This window comes from Cebus imitator, unplaced genomic scaffold (assembly GCF_001604975.1).
Source record: "Cebus imitator isolate Cc_AM_T3 unplaced genomic scaffold, Cebus_imitator-1.0 Scaffold222, whole genome shotgun sequence".
Taxonomy (NCBI): Eukaryota; Metazoa; Chordata; class Mammalia; order Primates; family Cebidae; genus Cebus; species Cebus imitator.
Genome location: NW_016107537.1, coordinates 2792610 through 2811434, shown reverse-complemented (window position 1 = coordinate 2811434; position 18825 = coordinate 2792610). Strand labels below are relative to the sequence as shown.

The following is an 18825-nucleotide window of genomic DNA, read 5'->3' as shown; positions in this document are numbered from 1 at the left end:
TATACAGGTCTTCAGTGCAGTGCTTGGCACATGGAATGTCCTGGTTGCTGGACCTATTCATAGCATTATCAATGCCATTGATAATTTTGGCATTGTGTTTTTCTAGGAAAAATTTGTTGTGAATTCCAGGCTTGCACCTCAGGGGCACACCTCCCTAGACAGGGACTGCTTTGCCTGCTCCACCCTGCAGAACTGCCACCTGCCATGTTTTGAGCAAAGGGAGATTCTGGTGCAGAGGAGGCTGGGACAGGCAAGGGTGGGAGGGGTGTAGGTAGAGGATGGGGCAATGGACAAAAGCACCTTGGACTTAAACTCTGACCCAGTGTGTCTCAGAGACCAGACGAGAGGCCTGCAGCTGGCCCCCATATCCAGGATACAGTCCTGTCTGAGGCACTGGAAGGACATTTCCTTTTCTTTCTCCATGGGAAACAAGCTGGAAACTGTGGACATCAGTTTGCCCTCTGTGTCCTTTCTCCCATATTTCCTTTTTCTCATATGTAGCAGGATGTTGAGGGAGATTTGTTTACCCTCCTGTCTTGGAATTGTAGCTCAGGTTCAAAGCTTAGGGCAAAGGTGCCAAGAATCCCACATTCTCATCTTAGAAGCCACCAGTGAACCGCCGGCTGCTAGGCCCAGCCCCCTTGCTGTCTGGGAGACTCTCCTTAAGGACCGGCCACATCTGCCCCGTGGTACAGAAAGAGGGCATCTCAGAGCTCAGGAAGAGAGGCTGTGGGTGGAGAGGGGAGGACCCTCTTCCCAAAGCCAAGCAGATGAAACCAAGTTTAATAGAGAAAATATCTAAAGATGAAAGGGAGGAATAATTAGGGGTACAAATACATGAGAGAAGGGTGAAAGTGGAGAGAGTTGAATTAACCTAGGAAACAAGATAGAAAGAACACAAGGAAAAAGAGATAGAAATATAGGAATAAAAAGAAAAAGGAGATCTCTTTCTAGGGAATGTAAAAAAGAAAAAACTTGGAAGGACCAAAGAATACAGAAAGGCAGAAAAACACAGTAAGAATGAAAAAGTGGTTATGTAAGCCCAGAAAAAAAGACAGAAAGAACTCATCTAGACCAGAGAGAGGGAGAGAGGGAGGGAGAGAGAGAGAGAGAGAGATGAAAAAATACACAATAGAGAACAATGTAAAGACATAATACAGAAAGAAAAATACAGGAAGGCTGGGTGCAGTGGCTTATGCCTGTAATTCTAGCACTTTGGGAGGCCAAGGCAGGTGGATCACCTGAGGTCAGGAGTTCAAGACGAGCTTGGCCAACATTGGTCAATGTGGCGAAACCCTGTCTCCCCTTAAATAAAAATACAAAAATTAGCTGGGCGTGGTCGCAGGCACCTGTAATCCCAGCTATTCGGAAGGCTGAGGCAGAGGAATCGCTTGAACCTGGGAGGCGGAGGTTGCAGTGAGCCAATATCATGCCACTGCACTTCAGCTTGGGCAACAAGAGCAAAATTCCATCTCAAAAACAAAAAAAGGAAAAAAAATACAGGAAGACAGACAAATATATAAAGACCCTCCCTATACACACGAAAGAAAGTCAAACAGAAAGAGAGACAGGAAGGCAGAGATGGGGCTGAGCAGATGAGGGATGGTCCCTTCCTGACCCTGGTGCAGGCAGGGGTGGGATTACATCTGTCAGGATACCCCTGAGGCAAGCAATTCCACCTGGTGGTGCTTCTGGGGACTCTGAGGAAGGCAGCCTTGTGTTCTTCCCACATCATCCAGTGCAGTCACAGAGCGGTATGGGCAGGACCCCCAGGGAACCCCAGGCCTCCCAGCCAGAGCCAACCAGGAGGCAGAGAGGGCTCCTAGGGGCCTGCAGCAGAGGGAGGCGAGGCCAGGTGTCACTGTGCTGGAGGTGACCATGGTGGAAGCCCAGGCCACAGGCAACACTTACTACAGAAAGGAAAGAGAAGAAAATGAGAAGGAGAAACAACAACAACAAAAAAACCAGACTTTGTACCCTGGGAAGATCTGGCTGGTGACATTTCCCATGACTCTGCGAGGTGGTTACTGGCTGGGCAGTCCAGGGCTCACCCCCAAGAACAGAAAGTGGGGAAGCAATCATCGTGTTGACCTACTTATCTATAACAATATTTTAGTGTAGGTGCACAGTCCATATCTGTTGTTGAACTCTGTATCTGATGGGCATAATGTAAGAGGGCCAGCACCTGATGTGTGTCGTAGCTGACATCCAAGTGCAAAGACGCCCTTCTGTCTGCCAGGTGGGAATGCAGTTATTGATCAGGACTGCACTCTTTCCTGCTGATGCCACCTCTATGCACAGGGAGATGAGAGGGGAAAGGAGAGATTTAGGAATAGACACAGTCAAATAATTCTAAGGACATAGAAATGAATCTGGGGCTAAGTACAAGGGGAGGAATGTTTTAAACGCTGCCTAGGGCAGGAGCCTGAAGAACTTAGAATGTGAATGCAGAAATGTTGGCACTGAAAAGGCTTGATGCATTCTGCAGAGGATCGTGCACTCCCTCAGGTTTCTGCTCATCCTGTTTTAATTTAAAAAACGGAATGTCCAGGGAGACATCTGTAGCTCTTGGGCGAGGTATTGGGTTGGAAGTCTGGCGTGAGGAAGGGGCCATCTCTGGGTCCAGATGGGTGTGGGGATGTGTGGGAGGAGGGGCCCATGGGAATTAACAGTGAGATGCAGAGCATGGTGCTGAGTTTTAGGTGGTCCTGGGTATGGAGAAGGATGGAGGATAATTGCCAAGAGAGATACTGAGCCCCTCAGCATGGTGGAGGGCAGAGTGGGCACAGAACACAGTGCTGGAGGAAGACATAGGCCAGACAGGGAAACTGAGGCTATTGCAGCTGGGGAAGCCACCGCAGGGGCCTTAAAATGGTGTGCTTGAAGAAGGACGAGGACACCCAAGATTTAGCAGACAAAGGAGTGACAGTCCTAGGCTGTGATGGTGGAAGGGATGTGGCTGGGCCAAGAGAACCTGGCAAGGACGATCTGAGCCCTCAGTCAGTGAACTGCCACCTCAGGCCCAGCATTTTGCCACTGCTGGGCACCCTGGCCCCCTGTTGAACAGGCCAAGGAGGGACTGTGATCTCCTTCAAAAGTTAGGGAAGGAAGAATATATCAGCTAAAGTGCTTGACTGCAGTGGTTTAAATAAATAGGAGCTTGCTGTTCTCCCTAATGAGAAGACATTGGCAGCCCAGGGCTCACCCTGAGGCTCCATGACAAAGTAGGGACGGGACTCTTACTGTCTGTCCTCTCTGTCTCCAGGTTGTAGATTGAATTCTGTCCTTGAAAAAGATATGCTCAAGTCCTAACCCCCGTACTTGTGAATGTGACCCTGTTGAAAACAGGGTCTTGGCAGATGGAATCAAGTTAAGACGAGGTCACCCTGGAGTAGGGTAGCCTTTAACACAATATGACTGCTGTCCTTATAAGAAAAAGAGCAAAGGCTCAGTGAAGAAAGCCTTATGCTGGTAGAGGCAGCGATGGGAATGAAGCAGCTGCAAGCCAAGGAATGCCGGAGACTGCTGACAACCATCAGAGGCCGGAAGAGGAAGGAAAGAGCCTTCAGAGGTGGCATAGCCCTGCTGACACCTTAATTTCAGACTTCTAGCCTTCAGAACTGCAAGACAATACATTTCTGTTTTTAGCCATCAGGATTGTGGTAGGAGTTACAGCAGCCTCAGGGAACCAATATACCTCCATAGTGCAGCCTGTAAAACTGTTCCCAAGGTCACAAGGTGGCTGAGTTCCAGGCAGGTAGGTGCAGAAAGGACAAAGAAAAAAGGCAGTATCTTGTTATTAGGAAAACAGTAGCTTTTACAGAAGGACTGCCCAGTAGACAACTGCCTATTCTCATTGGCCAGAGAGGTTACATGTCTAACCCTAGCAGCTAGAGTATGGGGAGGTGAGCTTTCTTTTTCAAAAAAAAAATAATTTTTATATATAAAAATTGTATAATATATAAATGTATAATAACATATATGTAATTTAAATGAATTAAAATTAACCAATTTTAAATATACAATTAATCAGTTTTGACAAATGCATATGTCCTATAACCACCACCAGTATCTGGATACAGGACATTTCTGTCACCCACAGAGTTCCTTTGTGCAAGTTTGCAGCCAGTCCCTTCCCCCATCCCCACCTCCTGGAAACTACTTATCTTTCTTTCATTGCAAATTTGCCTTTTTTATAATTTAATAGAAATGGACTGGCATGGGTTTGTTCCTCTTTATTGTGAAGCGGTACTCCTTTGTGTAGATGTATACCATTGTTTACCCATTAACCAGATGGTTAGATATATGCACTGATTCCAGCCATTTTGGCTATTATGAATGAAGCTTCTGTGAACAATTTTATATTCAACTTTACGTGGACATATGTTTTTATTTATCTAGTGTAAATCCCGAGGGGTTGAATGGCTAGGTTCTTCTGTAGGTACAGGTTTAACTTTATCAGGAATTGCTCAGCTGTTTCTAAAGTGGCTGTACATTTTACACTCCTACCCGTGATCATTGTGAGTTGCTCCACATTCTCACCAAGTCTCCCTGTTGCAAGTCCTACTCACTTTAGCTCTGTTAGTGTGTGTGTGGTGCCTTCTCATTGTGCTCTTAATTTGCATTTCTCAGATCTTTTTCATGTGTTTATTTGCCATTCATTTTATCTTCTTTGATGAAGTGTTTGTTCAGATTTTTTGCCCATCTATCAAACTGGGTTTTGTTTTCCTACTACTGAGTTGTAGATGTCTTCATAAATTCTGTACAGCAATCCTTTATTATATGAGATTGCACATATTTTTGCCTAATCCATTACCTGCCTTTCCATTTTTTTAATAGTGTATTTGAAAATCAGATTTTAAAATTTCAAAAGAATTCAAAATTTGTGTCTTATCTCACAAAATCTATACCAAGGTCACTAAGACTTTCCATGTTTTCATGTAGAAACTTTGTAGATTTAGTGTTTGCATTTAGGTCCATGATTCACTTTGGGCTAACTTTTGTATATGGTATGAAGTAAGGGATAAGGTTAATTTATTTCTTTGTTTTTTCATATGGATGTTCAATTGTTTTAGTACCATTTGTTGAAAAGATTGTTATTCCCTCATTCAATTACCTTGGTACCTTTGTAGAAAATCAGTAGACCATACACATGTGGCTCCATTTCTGAACTACCTACTTTGTTCTATTCACCTGTGTTTCTATCCTTACCCCGATACCATACCATTGTGTTTACTATAGCTTTATAGTAAGCCTTAAAATCAGGCAGTATGAATCCTCCAACGCTTCTTTTCTCAAAATGGTTTTGACTATTCTAGGTCCTCTGTACTCTCATACAAATTTTCTAATTAGCTTGTACAGTTCTACCATACACACACAAAATAAAGTCTGCTGGTGTGCATTTTGATTGGCATTGTGTTGCATTTATAGATCAATATGGGGAGAAGTGACCTCTTAGCAATATTGCGTTCTCTGGCCTGTGAACGCAGTATACAGTTCTCCTTTCTTTAAGTGGTCTTTTAAAAATTTTTTTTGCAAGATCTTTCCATTTTCATGTATAGATCTTGCACTTTATAAAATACATTTTATAATGTATTTTTGTATGTCAATCTTGTACTTTGGGCCTTTGTTTAAATCAGTAGTTTCAGTAGCTTTGTTGACAGAAAATGGTTTGGGTTCTTGGATTGTGCAGAAAGGAATTCAAGGCAAATCACAGTGCCTCACAGAAGAGACCATTAATTGAAATCTACTCAGTTTCAGAATAAGGCATCCTCAGAAAGCAAGAGGAGTGCGCTATCTTTGTTTTTTGTTGTTGGTGGTGGTGTGTGTGTGTGTGTGTGTGTGTGTGTGTGAGTGAGTGTGAGATAAGGTCTCCCTCTGTTGTTTAGGCTGGACTGCAGTAATGTGATCATAGCTCACTGTACCTTGACCCTCCCAGGCCAGGTGATACTTTCACTTCTGCCTCCTGAGTAGCTGGGACTACAGGCATGCACTACCATGCCCGGATAATTTTTGTATTTTTTGTAGAGATAGGGTTTCACTATATTGCCCAGGCTGGTTTTGAACTCCTGGGCTCAAGTGATCCACTCACCTCAGCCTCCCAAAGTGCTGGGATTATAGGCGTGAGCCACCATGCCCAGCCCATCTTAGTTTTATACTCTTCTTATATAGGGGTCTTATCTTTGTAAAGGCTAAGCTAAGCTATGTCTACGTGTGAGTGGGCTGACGGCATGGCAAAATTTACTATTCTGTTGATTTAAAGAAAATTATCCTTGTGTTTTTAGTGAATAAGTACATCAAAGCATAAATATAATTATCTTTAAATCAAATATTGTTATGGATATTGAGACATCTGGACTTTCCATTGTAAGATTGTGTCCTTTCAGGTACATTTAAGCTGTTTTCTCAACTGTAAACATCTTATGACTGTGGTTTGTGACTGGCAAGGAATGTCCCTGCTAGTTTTAAGATGGAGTTTATTTTAAAATGATGTCACCTTGGCTCTTCTGTGCTCTGATTTCTCTAACAGCTTTGTTATATATTTCTTAGGCTGGGTGCAGTGGCTCACAACTGTAATCCCAGCAACTTTGGGAGGCCAAAGCTAGCAGATCACTTGAGTCCAGGAGTTTGAGACCAGCTCCAGCAACACAGCAAGACCCTGTCTCTACTGAAAATTCAAGAGTTAGCCACGCATGGTGTTGTGCACCTGTAGTCCCAGCTACTCAGGACGCTGAGGTTGGGAGGTTTGCTTGAGCCCAGGAGATTAAGACTGTAGTGAGCCATGACCACACCACTGCAGTTGAGCCTGGGTGACAGGAGTGAGGCCCCGTCTCAAAAATAAATAAATAAATATTTCTTAAGATTTTTCTACGTAGACAATCATATCTTTTTGAATGAAGTCAGTTTTACTTCTTTTTGTTTGTTTTGGAGTTTTTTTGAGACAGGGACTCACTGTGTTACCCAGGCTAGAGTGCAATGGCATGATCGTGGCTCAGTATACCCAGGCTCAAGCACTCCTCCCACTTCAGCCCTCTGAGCTGTTTGACCTCCCTAAGTGCTGGGTTTATAGGCTTGAGCCACTGTACCTAGCCTACCTATTCCTTTTTAATCTCTGCCTTTAATTTCCTTTTCTTGTCTTATTGCCCTGGCTAGAATCTCCATTTCAGTGTTGAAAAGAAATGCTGGTAACAGACCCTCATCTTCTTCTTGAACTTAGGGGGAAAGCACTCAATCTTTTACCTTTAAGTATGATGTTAGCTGAGATTTTTTGCAGATCCTCTGCAGGAAAGTGTTTTTAATGGGCTATATTGCTGCCCAAATCTATTTGAGGCTTTTTAGGAAAAGAAGGGTAAATGGATATGGGGAAGGTACTTCTTTATGCATTCAGCTCTGTGTCTTATCTGTGTGATGCTTTATCTGGACACAGGCATATCTTTTTATTCAAAGAGTTAAGTATGGGATGTTGTTGATATTAAATGTGACCATGTGTGATCATGCATCTTTATAAACAGCATGCTTCGGAGGGGCAGGTTTTGCCAGGGAACTAACTCACTCTCAGTCCATTGGGAGGCAGTGTAGCCCATGGTTAGGGATGTGGGCTCAGATGCCTGGGTGCCCTGTTCCAACTCAGCTCTGCAACCCTGGGCAAGTTACTGAACATTTCTGTGTTGCAATTTCCTACCTATAAAATGAAGATCTTAATAAAATCTACTGCCACAGCTTCTGAAGACTTAATGAGCAAATACAATTAAGTGCTTAAAACACAGCCTGTTTTCTGGTGCATTTTTAAGGAGGACTTAGTTTGCATAAGGCCATATTTACATGCAGATTTTCAGTAGCAGGCTTACTGTCTGAAGCAAAGAACAACTATATCATTTTTTTATTCCTCTCCTGGAACTTCGTATTAAGGTTTTTTAAGATGAGAGGGTCGATTTCTACTGTTTTACAATATTGTTTGTATAATACATATATTTTAAAATCTTGTGCATTGCATGGGCAATTAGAGGGTTGTAATGGTTACCAACGATACTCTCGAAGTTAATGCTGTCTCTGTACTTGGAGGCCAAGCCAGAATTTGACCTTCTGATGTGTTCATTTTGACTACTAGACAACAGAATGGTGTGTAAAGCCTACACCGCTCCATCGGTCCATTGGGTATGAGGACCACTGTGAAGCCCCCAGTTGGCTTTAGCCTCTTATTTCCTACAAATCAATTCTAATTCAAGGGGACAGAAGCTTCTCAGTCAGTTGGTTTCCTGTTCTAGGAATGCTGCCTTTCCATCAGCATGCCCCAAGACCTGGGTGCTCTCCTTCCTGCCTGGGGTGGGTCTGAAGGTGGGGCCAGGGAGCCTCCTGCTAGCAGGGTTGTGGTTGCACTTGGCCTGCTCCAATGTCACACAGGAGCACCAAGATATTGACATATAAGGAAAAGCACTTAGGAGCTGGCTGGCAGGGCTTCAAGGGGGCTTTCCTCTTCACTTGAACTTGTTGTTTTTTTTTTTTTTTTTTTTTCCCCCTTTTTCCTCATACTCTTTGAGGAGTGCAGTCACAGCAAGCTCTGCACAGGACTTTTGGCAAGGTTTCCCAACTGAAGTCCCTTCTTCAGGCATTGTACAGCTAGTTGTCTGTCCCTGGTTTTCTTTTGATCAGGCCAGTGAAAAACTTACTCTACACATTGAGTTAAAAAAACTAATTAAAAAGTGCCTTTGATTCTATTTGTACACATCAGCACAGTGTTTTATTCTTCTCTGCTGCCCATGCAATGGTGGGGGATATTTGGTGCATGATTAGGAGATTAAACCATATTAATTGGGATTTCCTCATGGTGTCCTTTACAGTGGGATGAGTAGAGCTTCAGCATCTCCTTCTAGAACTTCCAGGAGTGTCTAGCCAGCTTTTGTCCTCCCCCTGCCAAGGTGTTCTCAGGCTGTTCCCTGAGAGTTGCATGCATGCGCCACACCCTTTCAGTTGTAATTGTGACACCAGTGCAGAGAGATATTGATTCAGGGAGCAGACATTATCCTTTCCCTTGATTGTCATGAGATGTCCCAGCTAGGTGTGGAACCCGAGGCGCCCATGACATTGTCCTCCACACTGTGCCTGCAGCCCCAGGTGATGTTGCTGAATTATACATGGGTATAGGCTTTCGGCAGCGCTGTTTTTCCACCAGAGCACAAAGCACTGTGTTATAGGAGGGATTTTACATGTGGATCTCTGGGCCCTGCAGAAACTACAGAGCTACAGGGAAGCAGGTCATTATTTAACTGAGAGAACCCATCAGGGTGTGAGTTTAGTACAGATGAGAAGCAGATACATTGACTGTAACTTTCTTTTTGAGTTATTTCCTTGAGCAAAAAAAAAAAAAAAAAAAAAAAAAAAATTTTTTTTTTAATTTTTTCCTAAAAAAAAAAAAAAAAAAAAAAAAAAAGCTAAGAGTTTAAATATTAAACCCATGCGGTTTTCAAAGCAAAGAAAGGCAAGAAGGAACAAAGAAAAGTCTTACAGGCCACATTTAACTCTCCTCTCTGGTCAGAAAAGAATCTGAGACCTTCAGCTCCTCCTAAATGACTGTAATTACTAGTTTTGTGGTTCGGTATCTTTCTGTTCTCTGTATCTTCTTCATTCTCATTTTACTCCAGTTATATTAATGTTTCCTCACTTCCCTTCAACTAAAACACAAAGCAAAGAAATAAGACTCCCTTCATTAGAGTGATTGAAAGATCATCTCACACAGAGTAGATGCAGAAAAGCTATCTGTCAGATGCATAAATGACATCCCTTCATTGTGGATCCTGTCTCCGGGTTTATGTTAATTCCTCACATACATCAAACATGGCAGCTACCCGGTGCCAATTCTTGAGACATAGAAGATGTTCACGAAATGCTTTGGAAACAAATGGAAACTCCTGACTGCAAAGGAAGGAAAGAGGGAAGGTGGGCTGGTTATGTTGAGGATTAGACTCAAGTAGTTCGCTCTGGTATTTTGAATTATTCAGGCAGTAAGTGACCCAATCAGGACAGCCTCACTTGATCTGTGATGCGTTCTCCCCTTCACGTGTTTCTCTAACTTGTGACCTCCATTAGTATAAATTAATGTAAGCATGGAAACAGGACTTGCTCTACACATATGACATTTATTCATCTAACAAGCAGTTTTTGCAGGTCACAGAGGCCAGCCTACAGAAGGTTCTGCACTGTGTCCATGCTTAATGTTGTACTGAACATTCGGATATTTGCCATCTGTCTTGCTACTAAGTTAGACTCTGTCACAATATCCTCAGTGGTGATTTTTCTTCTGTCGATTGGACAGGTGATGACCAAGAAGGAGGAGTTTTTCCATGCCTGTAACTCATGTCTGCACCACGTGGCTTCTCTGTCTCTGGCACACACTCACCGAGGTCAGTTGGTTCCTGTTGAATATTTGTAATTGAATAACTCAGGGGTCTGCAGGTCCCTGGAGACAGCTCTGCAGGGAAAGGGCAGTCTTTGTGTTGAATACAGGGCCCCAAATGACTTACAGAGATGTGAAGCTTGTGGTAAATCAACTTTCAGCTTACTAGAAACACTGACCATATGACACCCTCAAAGCCTGATGCTAAACCAGTTGGGAACCGCTCACTTAACACAACCTGACAATCACACACAGCACTTGAGAGGAGCCAGTTGGCAAAACGCCTGGGCCTCAGAAGTGGCCCTCTGCCCAACCACGATCTCATTCCTAAATGGGAGGGGTGTGCACACAGATAAAGTGAGGGCGTTTTAACAGGGGCCCTGCCTGAAGAATTTTAAGTACCAGAATTACTTAAACCTAATCCTCAGATTAGCAGGAAACTGGGTCAACCTTCTAAAGCAGTGGTTCTCAACCAGGGGCGATTTTGCAATGTTTCGATACTTGGCAATGTTTAGAGACATTTTTGGTTGTCACACTGAAAGGGGCAGTGCCACTGGTGTGTAGTGGATGGAGGCCAGGGATGCTGCTGAACATCCTACAGGGCACAGGGCACTGCCCTGCAACCAAAAATTATCCAGCCCCAAATGACAGTAATGGTGAGACCGAGAAACTTGAATATTCATTTTGGCTTCAGTAGACCAAAATAGCAAAATAAAATGAAACACTTAAAACCAAGTGAGATTCATGACAGCTTATCATTGAAATTATTGTTTAATTTCAAGAATCCTCTTTTTGTTTATCATCATGTCCTGATTGCGTGGGGGGAAAGTGTTAAAAGAGAAAGGCCAGGCATTCGCCGAGTTGATAGCTTTATGGGATTTTCAGCACACTGAGTCTCTGCTGGCCCTGGGAGGGCTGGGTTTGGTCTCTCCACAGCTTGCATCTCAGGCTCCATCTCATGGGGTGGAGTTGGGGGCTCCTCAGTGGGGTCAGGGCAGGTGTTATGGCCAGGAACCTAGGAACGTGCCTGCATCCAACACAACTTCCCAGCCTCGCCATCTCCCTTCCTCCCTAACTGGGAGGTCCCAAAAGTGCCTGTGATTCAGTGCCATGTGACTATAGATGCAGGAAGGTATGGGAGCCTTTCTAAGAGCACTGATCAGAGCTGGATTGAAATGGGTGGTTTGGGCTCAGACTGAGCCCAGCTTCTTCCTTCCTTCTAAGGACCAGCTTTTGGGACCTTGCACCTTTGGATGAGCCTCCTAACAGAGGGCTCTGGAGTAAATGTGCTGAGAGCACAGGTTTCTCATAGGGACGGGAAGCAGGGGGTTCACGGGACTACCGCCCCAGCGACTGGTCTCTTCACACAGTGACCACACTCTGCAATGACCATGACCACATTAGCCTTCCTGATTCTGATTGAGTTCCACTTTCTGCTTCCTGGGACATGGAGGGAAGCAAGGAGAGGGACCAGAAGCATCAGGGACAGGGTGAAAGTTTCCCTCCCTTATGGGTCACGAAGGCACAGGATTGGGTTCCCTCATTTACAGACTCAAAAATTTTAATTTATTGCCCACCCACAGTATACTAGGCTTAAGGAAACTGACTTATCGTAATTGAACTCAAAAGTAAGTAGTATATAAATCTGAATGCCAGTTTATTCATCAGAAATAAAATCCAACACCAAGGCATCAGTACATGCCCTATCTGTTCTATGGGCATATCTTCAGATAGAATTCAATTATAATTAGGAGGTTGCAGCAGGTCACACTATCAGGACAGCTCATGCCCTCAGGCCTGACTGGAGATCTGAGTGACCCCTGTGACCTGCTCCAGACCCTGGAGCTTGGAGGGTGTGTACTTCCCTGGAGTATCTTGATGCACACAGCATCAACCTCACTCCTTTAAGAAATTATTGTAAACCATGCTTCTTCTGTTGGTGGGTTATTTCTTCAGATTTGCTGATCAGGCTGAAACATGTCTGGGGCATGAAACAGCACTCGAGACACCCTGATTGAAGGCGAGTGTGTCTCGGGCCTTCTCATTCACTGTGAGTAGACTCATGCTGGTTTCACTCTCAGGGGTGTTTTGGCCCAAGCTCCTCCCTCTGGGCCTTTGTGTACTGACCACAAATATCATCCTTCCAGGGACATGAGAATGAACTATATGGGCTCCAGGTAAAAACCTTCTAAATATTCAGAGAAGTGATTATGTTTGAAAAGGGGGGAGGAAGTCAAAGAATCACTCCACAATTAACTTCACCTTAGAAACATGATAGTTCAGGCTGCACAGCCAGGTTGCTGAGAGCATAATGGAGTTTAGTGAGGACTGAGGATGTGGGCTCTGGAGTCAGGTCACCGGGTTCTGATCCTGGCTTTACTTCTGTCAGATGTGTGACTGTGAGTGAGTTACACACCCTCTCTAAGTTTCAGTTTTTTCCTCATTTACAAAATGTAGAGAACATGATATTTACCTCATGAGCACAACACCCCAAAGCTCTTACCTTTGTATCTGGCTCATTGTTAGTGTTTAATAAAACCTTTTTTGTTACTGCTGATCACTACTCTATGAAAACCTTAGTTATCACCAAAGTAGAACATTTCAACCTTGTTCCTTAAAGTGAAGAAAAAGAGGAAAATGAAACAGATGAAGTCTGAATGTATGAGATCTTCACACCAGGAGGAAATATCAAGGATTCGATGATGCCACAGTACAAAATAAATCCAGATAAACTCTGAACCTTTTATTGGTGCATAACCACAGTAGCACAAATGATTATTTTCAGGAAATTGGCTTCAGGTTCAGTGTCAGATAAAGAGGACTTAGAAGTATAAAGTAATGGAAGAAAAATCATAAGAATTAGTTTAATGACAGCCTTTAGAAGGCCCAGGAATGTTTTGAAATCGAGAAATCCATCTGTAATGAGGAGGTCTGTACAGATACAGGACAGGCCCTAAAGATAAGGATGCACTGAACATAACACTAGCCAGTAAAATTTCACCAGCGTGTCATTACATTCAAATAGCATGCTACCCTCTGGCAGAGGCCTCCAGGGCATGGGAGAAAATATAAGGAGCCTATCTGTCTTCAGTGACCAGACCCGGATGTCGCCTTTGAAGCCTTTCAAAGGAAGAGAGCATAGGAAGGAAGAGAAGGATCAGTCCGTTAAAGCACAGTCTTAACGTCACCTCAGATGACAATGAACTCAGAATTTGTCCATTTTTATTAGGAACAAATGGAAACAAGCCTTCTGGCATCTGTCTCCATTTGTCACCTGAAGACTAGGGAAAACCATGTTTGAAATAAAAACATTAAGCAGTCTCTAGTGGTTTCTGTAGTGGGATATAACTATTACAATGAAAAATTGTTAGTTTTCTGTGATACACATTTTTATCTTGCCCTAGAAAGAGCAGTTCTGAAGGTTGGTGCTGTCTGAACCCCTAAGGTTGTACCAATCGTAAACAAAAAAAGGAGAAAGGAGGCACTTTTAGTAAAGAAATTACATCCACCACTTTCCAGCTCTGTGCAGAATTGTCTCTTGCTTTTCTCATTCTCGAAGCTTGTGAGTAGTTTTCATTATGCAGCAGAAAGTCCCCTTTCTGGTTTTTAACAAAGTGACTAATAATTTAGAATGTTCACATTAAGAGCAGGCTGTAATTATAATTAGAATATATAATAATGTGAATTTCTGCCTATTGGGGATTAATTTCAGACTCCTCTCAAGGATATATTTGTTTTGAAACAAGACTTTCTTTGTTAATAAAAACATGATCGCATGCATTATTAAAGCATTATTTCTGTATTTTATCCATTAGTGCTTGTTCCAATATTCTTTCTGGGATCAGCTGGGGCTATTCTTTATATAAACAACATTCACCTTGATTTAGTTTTGGCTTTGGCATTCATCTTCTAGGAAATTATAGGATTATCCCTGCCACCTCCTTGAATGTGCATTGCATTATGTGAGCTCAGATAAACAAAATGCTCAACATCAACCACTAGTCCTGTGTAAATCTAGGTACATGCACCCTTTTACTCAACTAAACCCAAGATTGTGGAGGACAAACCCGAGTTGAGGTAGAACCAGAAGTTGCAAGTCAACACTTCTCATTCTTTGACTATTGGGTTTCTGTGGTGTTTTTCTGTTACTTCTGGAGGTGGAGGCCTGGAGGGGAGGGGAAGAGTGGGAGGACCAGAGATGCTAGTTGGCTATGACACCTGTGTGCCTTCCTCTCCCCCAGTACCCATCTGCTGGTGTGTCTAGCTTTAGAGCAGTCTCGTATGGCCCCACACAAGTGGCCTGAGGGAGGGAGGGAGCCTTGGGCACCACTGCTGCTGCTTCTGCCCCTGTCTTTGTCTAGCACCCATTAAATATGTGGGCAGTGGAAGCCAGTGAGAAGGTCTGTTGAGCCAAGAATAGGCAGATGGAATTCACTGCTGGATCTCAGTAGACTCAGCATCTCAGAGGCCCCAACATTGGGGAAGGGAAGGAATGTCCCCTGGCTTCATCATCTCTACCTCAATCACACGGCTGAATCTTAGGCCTACGAGCAGTGGCTGTGGGCAAAAGGTGAGCCTAGGAGTTGAGGGTCACCATTTCACAGAGCGTGTGATGGCCGGGAGCAGCCTGGGGAGTCAAGGGAGTTCAGGGACACTGGGTCTCTGAAGTTTGAGGTCTGGAAATCCAGGAGCTGGCAGGACATGGAGGACCCCAAAGTGATAACTCACCTGACTACACTCAAGCACAGTATTGCTTCGAGGGAGAGAGATGAAGGTGATGGCCGATTGGAAGTCTGAGGGATGTGCCTGGTGAAACAGAGACTGGCAGAAGTAGGCACATGGAGGTTCCTTGTGCTAATATCAAGGAGGGCTCTTAGACAAAAAACATGAGGACATTTGACTGCATGGAAGCACTGTAGTATGCAAAAATTTGCCAAGTATCACGGCTCATTGGCCAAGAGACATGGGAAGAGAAGGCTGAAGAACGCAGAGCACCCAGCAGGATAGTAGCTCTGCGGAGAGCTCTCCTCTGACATCCCGCAGGTTGTGTCCACTGGTCATCATGCTGGGGTTTCCTCTTGAGCTTCTCCATCTCCCCACAGCCATGTAGTTGAACTTCAGGTTTGGGTCAGCTGGGCCCTAAGAAGACCCCAAATGCTGTTTTCTGAAAAAGTGCTGTCATACCCCTGAACTTCTGAGCTTGTCCCTGAGGAAAGCTGTCTTTAGAGACTTCACTGACTCACTCTCCTTTGAAGGAAGTGACAAATTCTGGGGTAGTTTTTATCACGAATGACCCGAGGACTCTGTTGCAGTGGAAAGATGGGGAAGAAAGGCAAAAACAAACTCTGACACCCCAATGATGTGTGTTTTATGGAGGACTCTCAAGAACAGAAGTTAGTGGCTGTATTTCACCTGATGCTAATGAAATGTCACCCTTTGAGCCAAGTCTGATGGCCAACATGCAGCCATCTGTGTACTCATCACAGCCACCACAGCTGTCTCCATCTATAGAGCATTTTCTCTTTGCTAAAGTTTCACCAAGTGCTTGGCCCTTGTAATTTGTTTAATCTCCGCAACAACCTTGCAAAGCCCACTGAGAAAACTGAGGTTCGGAGGGGTGAACAACTGCCCGGGGTCACACGCTAGTAAGCTGTGGCATTTTGACTTTGCCCCCAGGGCCGGCTAACCCTACAGCTTTACCCAGACAGGTGATGGAGCTCCTCAGCCCCATCCTTTAGGTATTTCCTTCCCACAGATGAATCCCAGAGAACAGAATTTCTGGGGTTCTTGAGTTTCTGGAAGTCTTTCTTTGTGTATTTATTTATAGTAAAGTTAGCAGGTACTGCTTCCTACTACCTTCCTGGGTTTACCTCTGAGCAATGCTTCTTATTTTTTTCTATTTCACAGAGTTTCTATGAGGATTAAATGAAATTACATGTGTGAAAGCCCTAGGGCCATGTAGCGTAAAGGAGGCCCTGTGCAAACTGTTAGGGAAAGAGCAACTCTAATCCCCCAATAGGCAGTGAGGAAGGACCCACTGCCTCCTCAGCTTTCATCTGAGGAAACTGAGGCACAGAGAGGTTACTAAGTTGTCCAAGGTCACACAATTAAAAGAGGCAGAAGGAGGACTCAAATCCCAGCAGACTGTTACCATCTGCCCATGTTGCAGGGCTCCTAGTGCTTGTTGGAGCTGAATTTGGAAGCTCATCATTTCTAAAGAAGGAAAAAATAAAATAAAATAAGCCCTTCCCACTTTTTAAATGTGTTTTTGCTCTTTTGTTTTGCACTCTGTGATTTAAAAAAAAATTTGTACCTCGTATGATGTACTGCAGAGATCTAGTCTACATGCCCTGCTCATTTAACGTCTTCTAATATCTAAGTAGTTTCAAAATATGGTTACATTAGTACCCAAGTTGATAGGCAAAAGTAACACAAAAAGTAAAAAAAAGAATCGTCTTGCACCAAGTGTACTGTATTTGTGAGTTTTCCACTGGGAACAGGACAGAGAATAAGACCTTCTAAGCTGTGAATAAAAATAGAAGCATAGGAACTCTTGACTTATCATAGACACTCTAGATATAATTTTGTATTTAAAAATATTATTCCATACCACATATTGTAAAGTTAAACATGTTTGCAATAAACATAAATTTAAATGTAGGTTTTAAAGGACAACATGTTCTAATCTCACAAAACATTTAGCAAATAACCTTTGAGCTCACATGATCCACCTACACAAAAACCAAAATGAACTACAGAAAAAAACAGAAAAAGCAACTGTCTGTTGACAACCAGAGTTTCTTTCAGCTCTTCCAGTTTTTCTTCTATAAATAATCTGTATGTTTCAATGTGGCCATTTTCTTTAAAGGTGCCTCCTGGCATGTTCTTATTTCAATGTGTCTTAAAAACAAGAATTAAATGTGTAAATCATGGAAACTATTGAGTTTTTGGAGAGGAGATCTTTAAGATACATGCTATTTAGATACCAAAAGTGTCAAAATGAGGCATTAAGATGATGTATTCTTTCTTCAATGCATCTGTTGATCTTTTGTGAAATCTCGAGTTTGATAAATCACCAGAGTTAAAAACATCATTTTTAAGCTATCATAGATCCCAAGTGCCAGGAGGAAAAATAGTGCTTTGTCTCCTCTTTATGAATTTACCTCTCTCTTTGCCTATGACTTATGAGATTTTATTTGCAGAGAAAACATAATGCTCTATTAACTTGAAAATGATGGCTTTTACTTAGAAACATGAGAACCACAAAGAAAAAAAAGCAACATTTGTCCTCTGAGATGTAATCATTTAACAAGTTTTGATATCTACTTAAAGTGGCACAGAATGTTAGAGGGGGAAAATGATCACAAGGTAACCAAAAGTGAGATTTTCACCAGTATTTCACCTTTGTCTACTGACATGTAGAATCTCAGCTCTGGCATATGAAAACGGATATTGAATACTTGGTGGGAAATTTTATATAACATTAGTGTATGAAGAGATTGGTGGCACCTATCTCTTGCAATTCTTTTTTGCTCCTGAAAATCACTCAGAAGTTCTCTCTTTATTGGCCAACTGGAAAATAAAGTAATTCTCATGGATTTTTATAATTATGGGTGAAAATTCTTTTGTGTCCAGGAGTGCAGCAAAAAAGGACTTATAGTAGAGATGGCTTCTACCCAGTTCTTTCTGTGAGCTGGAAGATTAAAGTGCATGAATCACATAAATTGGTTAGTCTAGAAAACATAACATAGCAGAAAAAAACGGCTTTTAAAAATGTTCAAAACAGCTGTTTCTCAGTATGTAAACCAGTTTCTTTGTAGAATAGTTATGAGAGTTCCTTGCCTTGTGCATATCTTAATCATTCTTCAATCCTAAGCAGTTTAAGACTAAATAAATTTTATGCAAGCCCATTCCAGGCCATGGGCATGCAGTTGAGTTTTTCTAGTAGTTGTGCTATTTTAAGGAGACACCCAGGTTCTGCCCTGACACCAGAGGTGCCTGATGTCCCAGCTGCATAGGACCTGTGGCAGCTGTGGGCAGCTGAGCTCAGTTTGCTCTGTTCTTTCTTCTTGCAAGAAGCATGCAGACCACATTGGTCCTAAAGAATAGAATCAAGGTATTGCCTCAGACCACAGGACCAATGCAGCAGAAGGCCCTGGAGAAGCGGCGGCTTGCTCCGTCTCTCAGCCTCCTACTGCTGCAGGAAAAACAAACACTGAACCGATGGTGCTGCCCCTCCCAAACCTGGCATCTACTGTTATCCTTCAGAAACAGTCCTGATGTGGAACACCCTTCTTTCATTCCCTTATCCAGCCTTCTTGCCCCATATTTGTTGAAGGCCTGCCATGTGCCAGGGACTGTGTTACACTCCGGGAATAAAAGGTCCAGTACAAAACAGCCCCTGCTCCCAAGGAGCACTGGTCAGAAGTGAGATG

At 43.2% G+C, this 18825-nt stretch overlaps 1 protein-coding gene across 1 annotated transcript in view; it reads left to right on the top strand.

Moving 5' to 3' along the window:
- ACOXL (acyl-CoA oxidase like) overlaps positions 1–18825 on the top strand; it is a 319336-nt gene that overhangs the window by 229100 nt on the left and 71411 nt on the right. Inside the window, 1 exon segment of the mRNA XM_017549848.2 lies at positions 10310–10397. Coding sequence (XP_017405337.2) covers positions 10310–10397 — 88 coding nt within the window.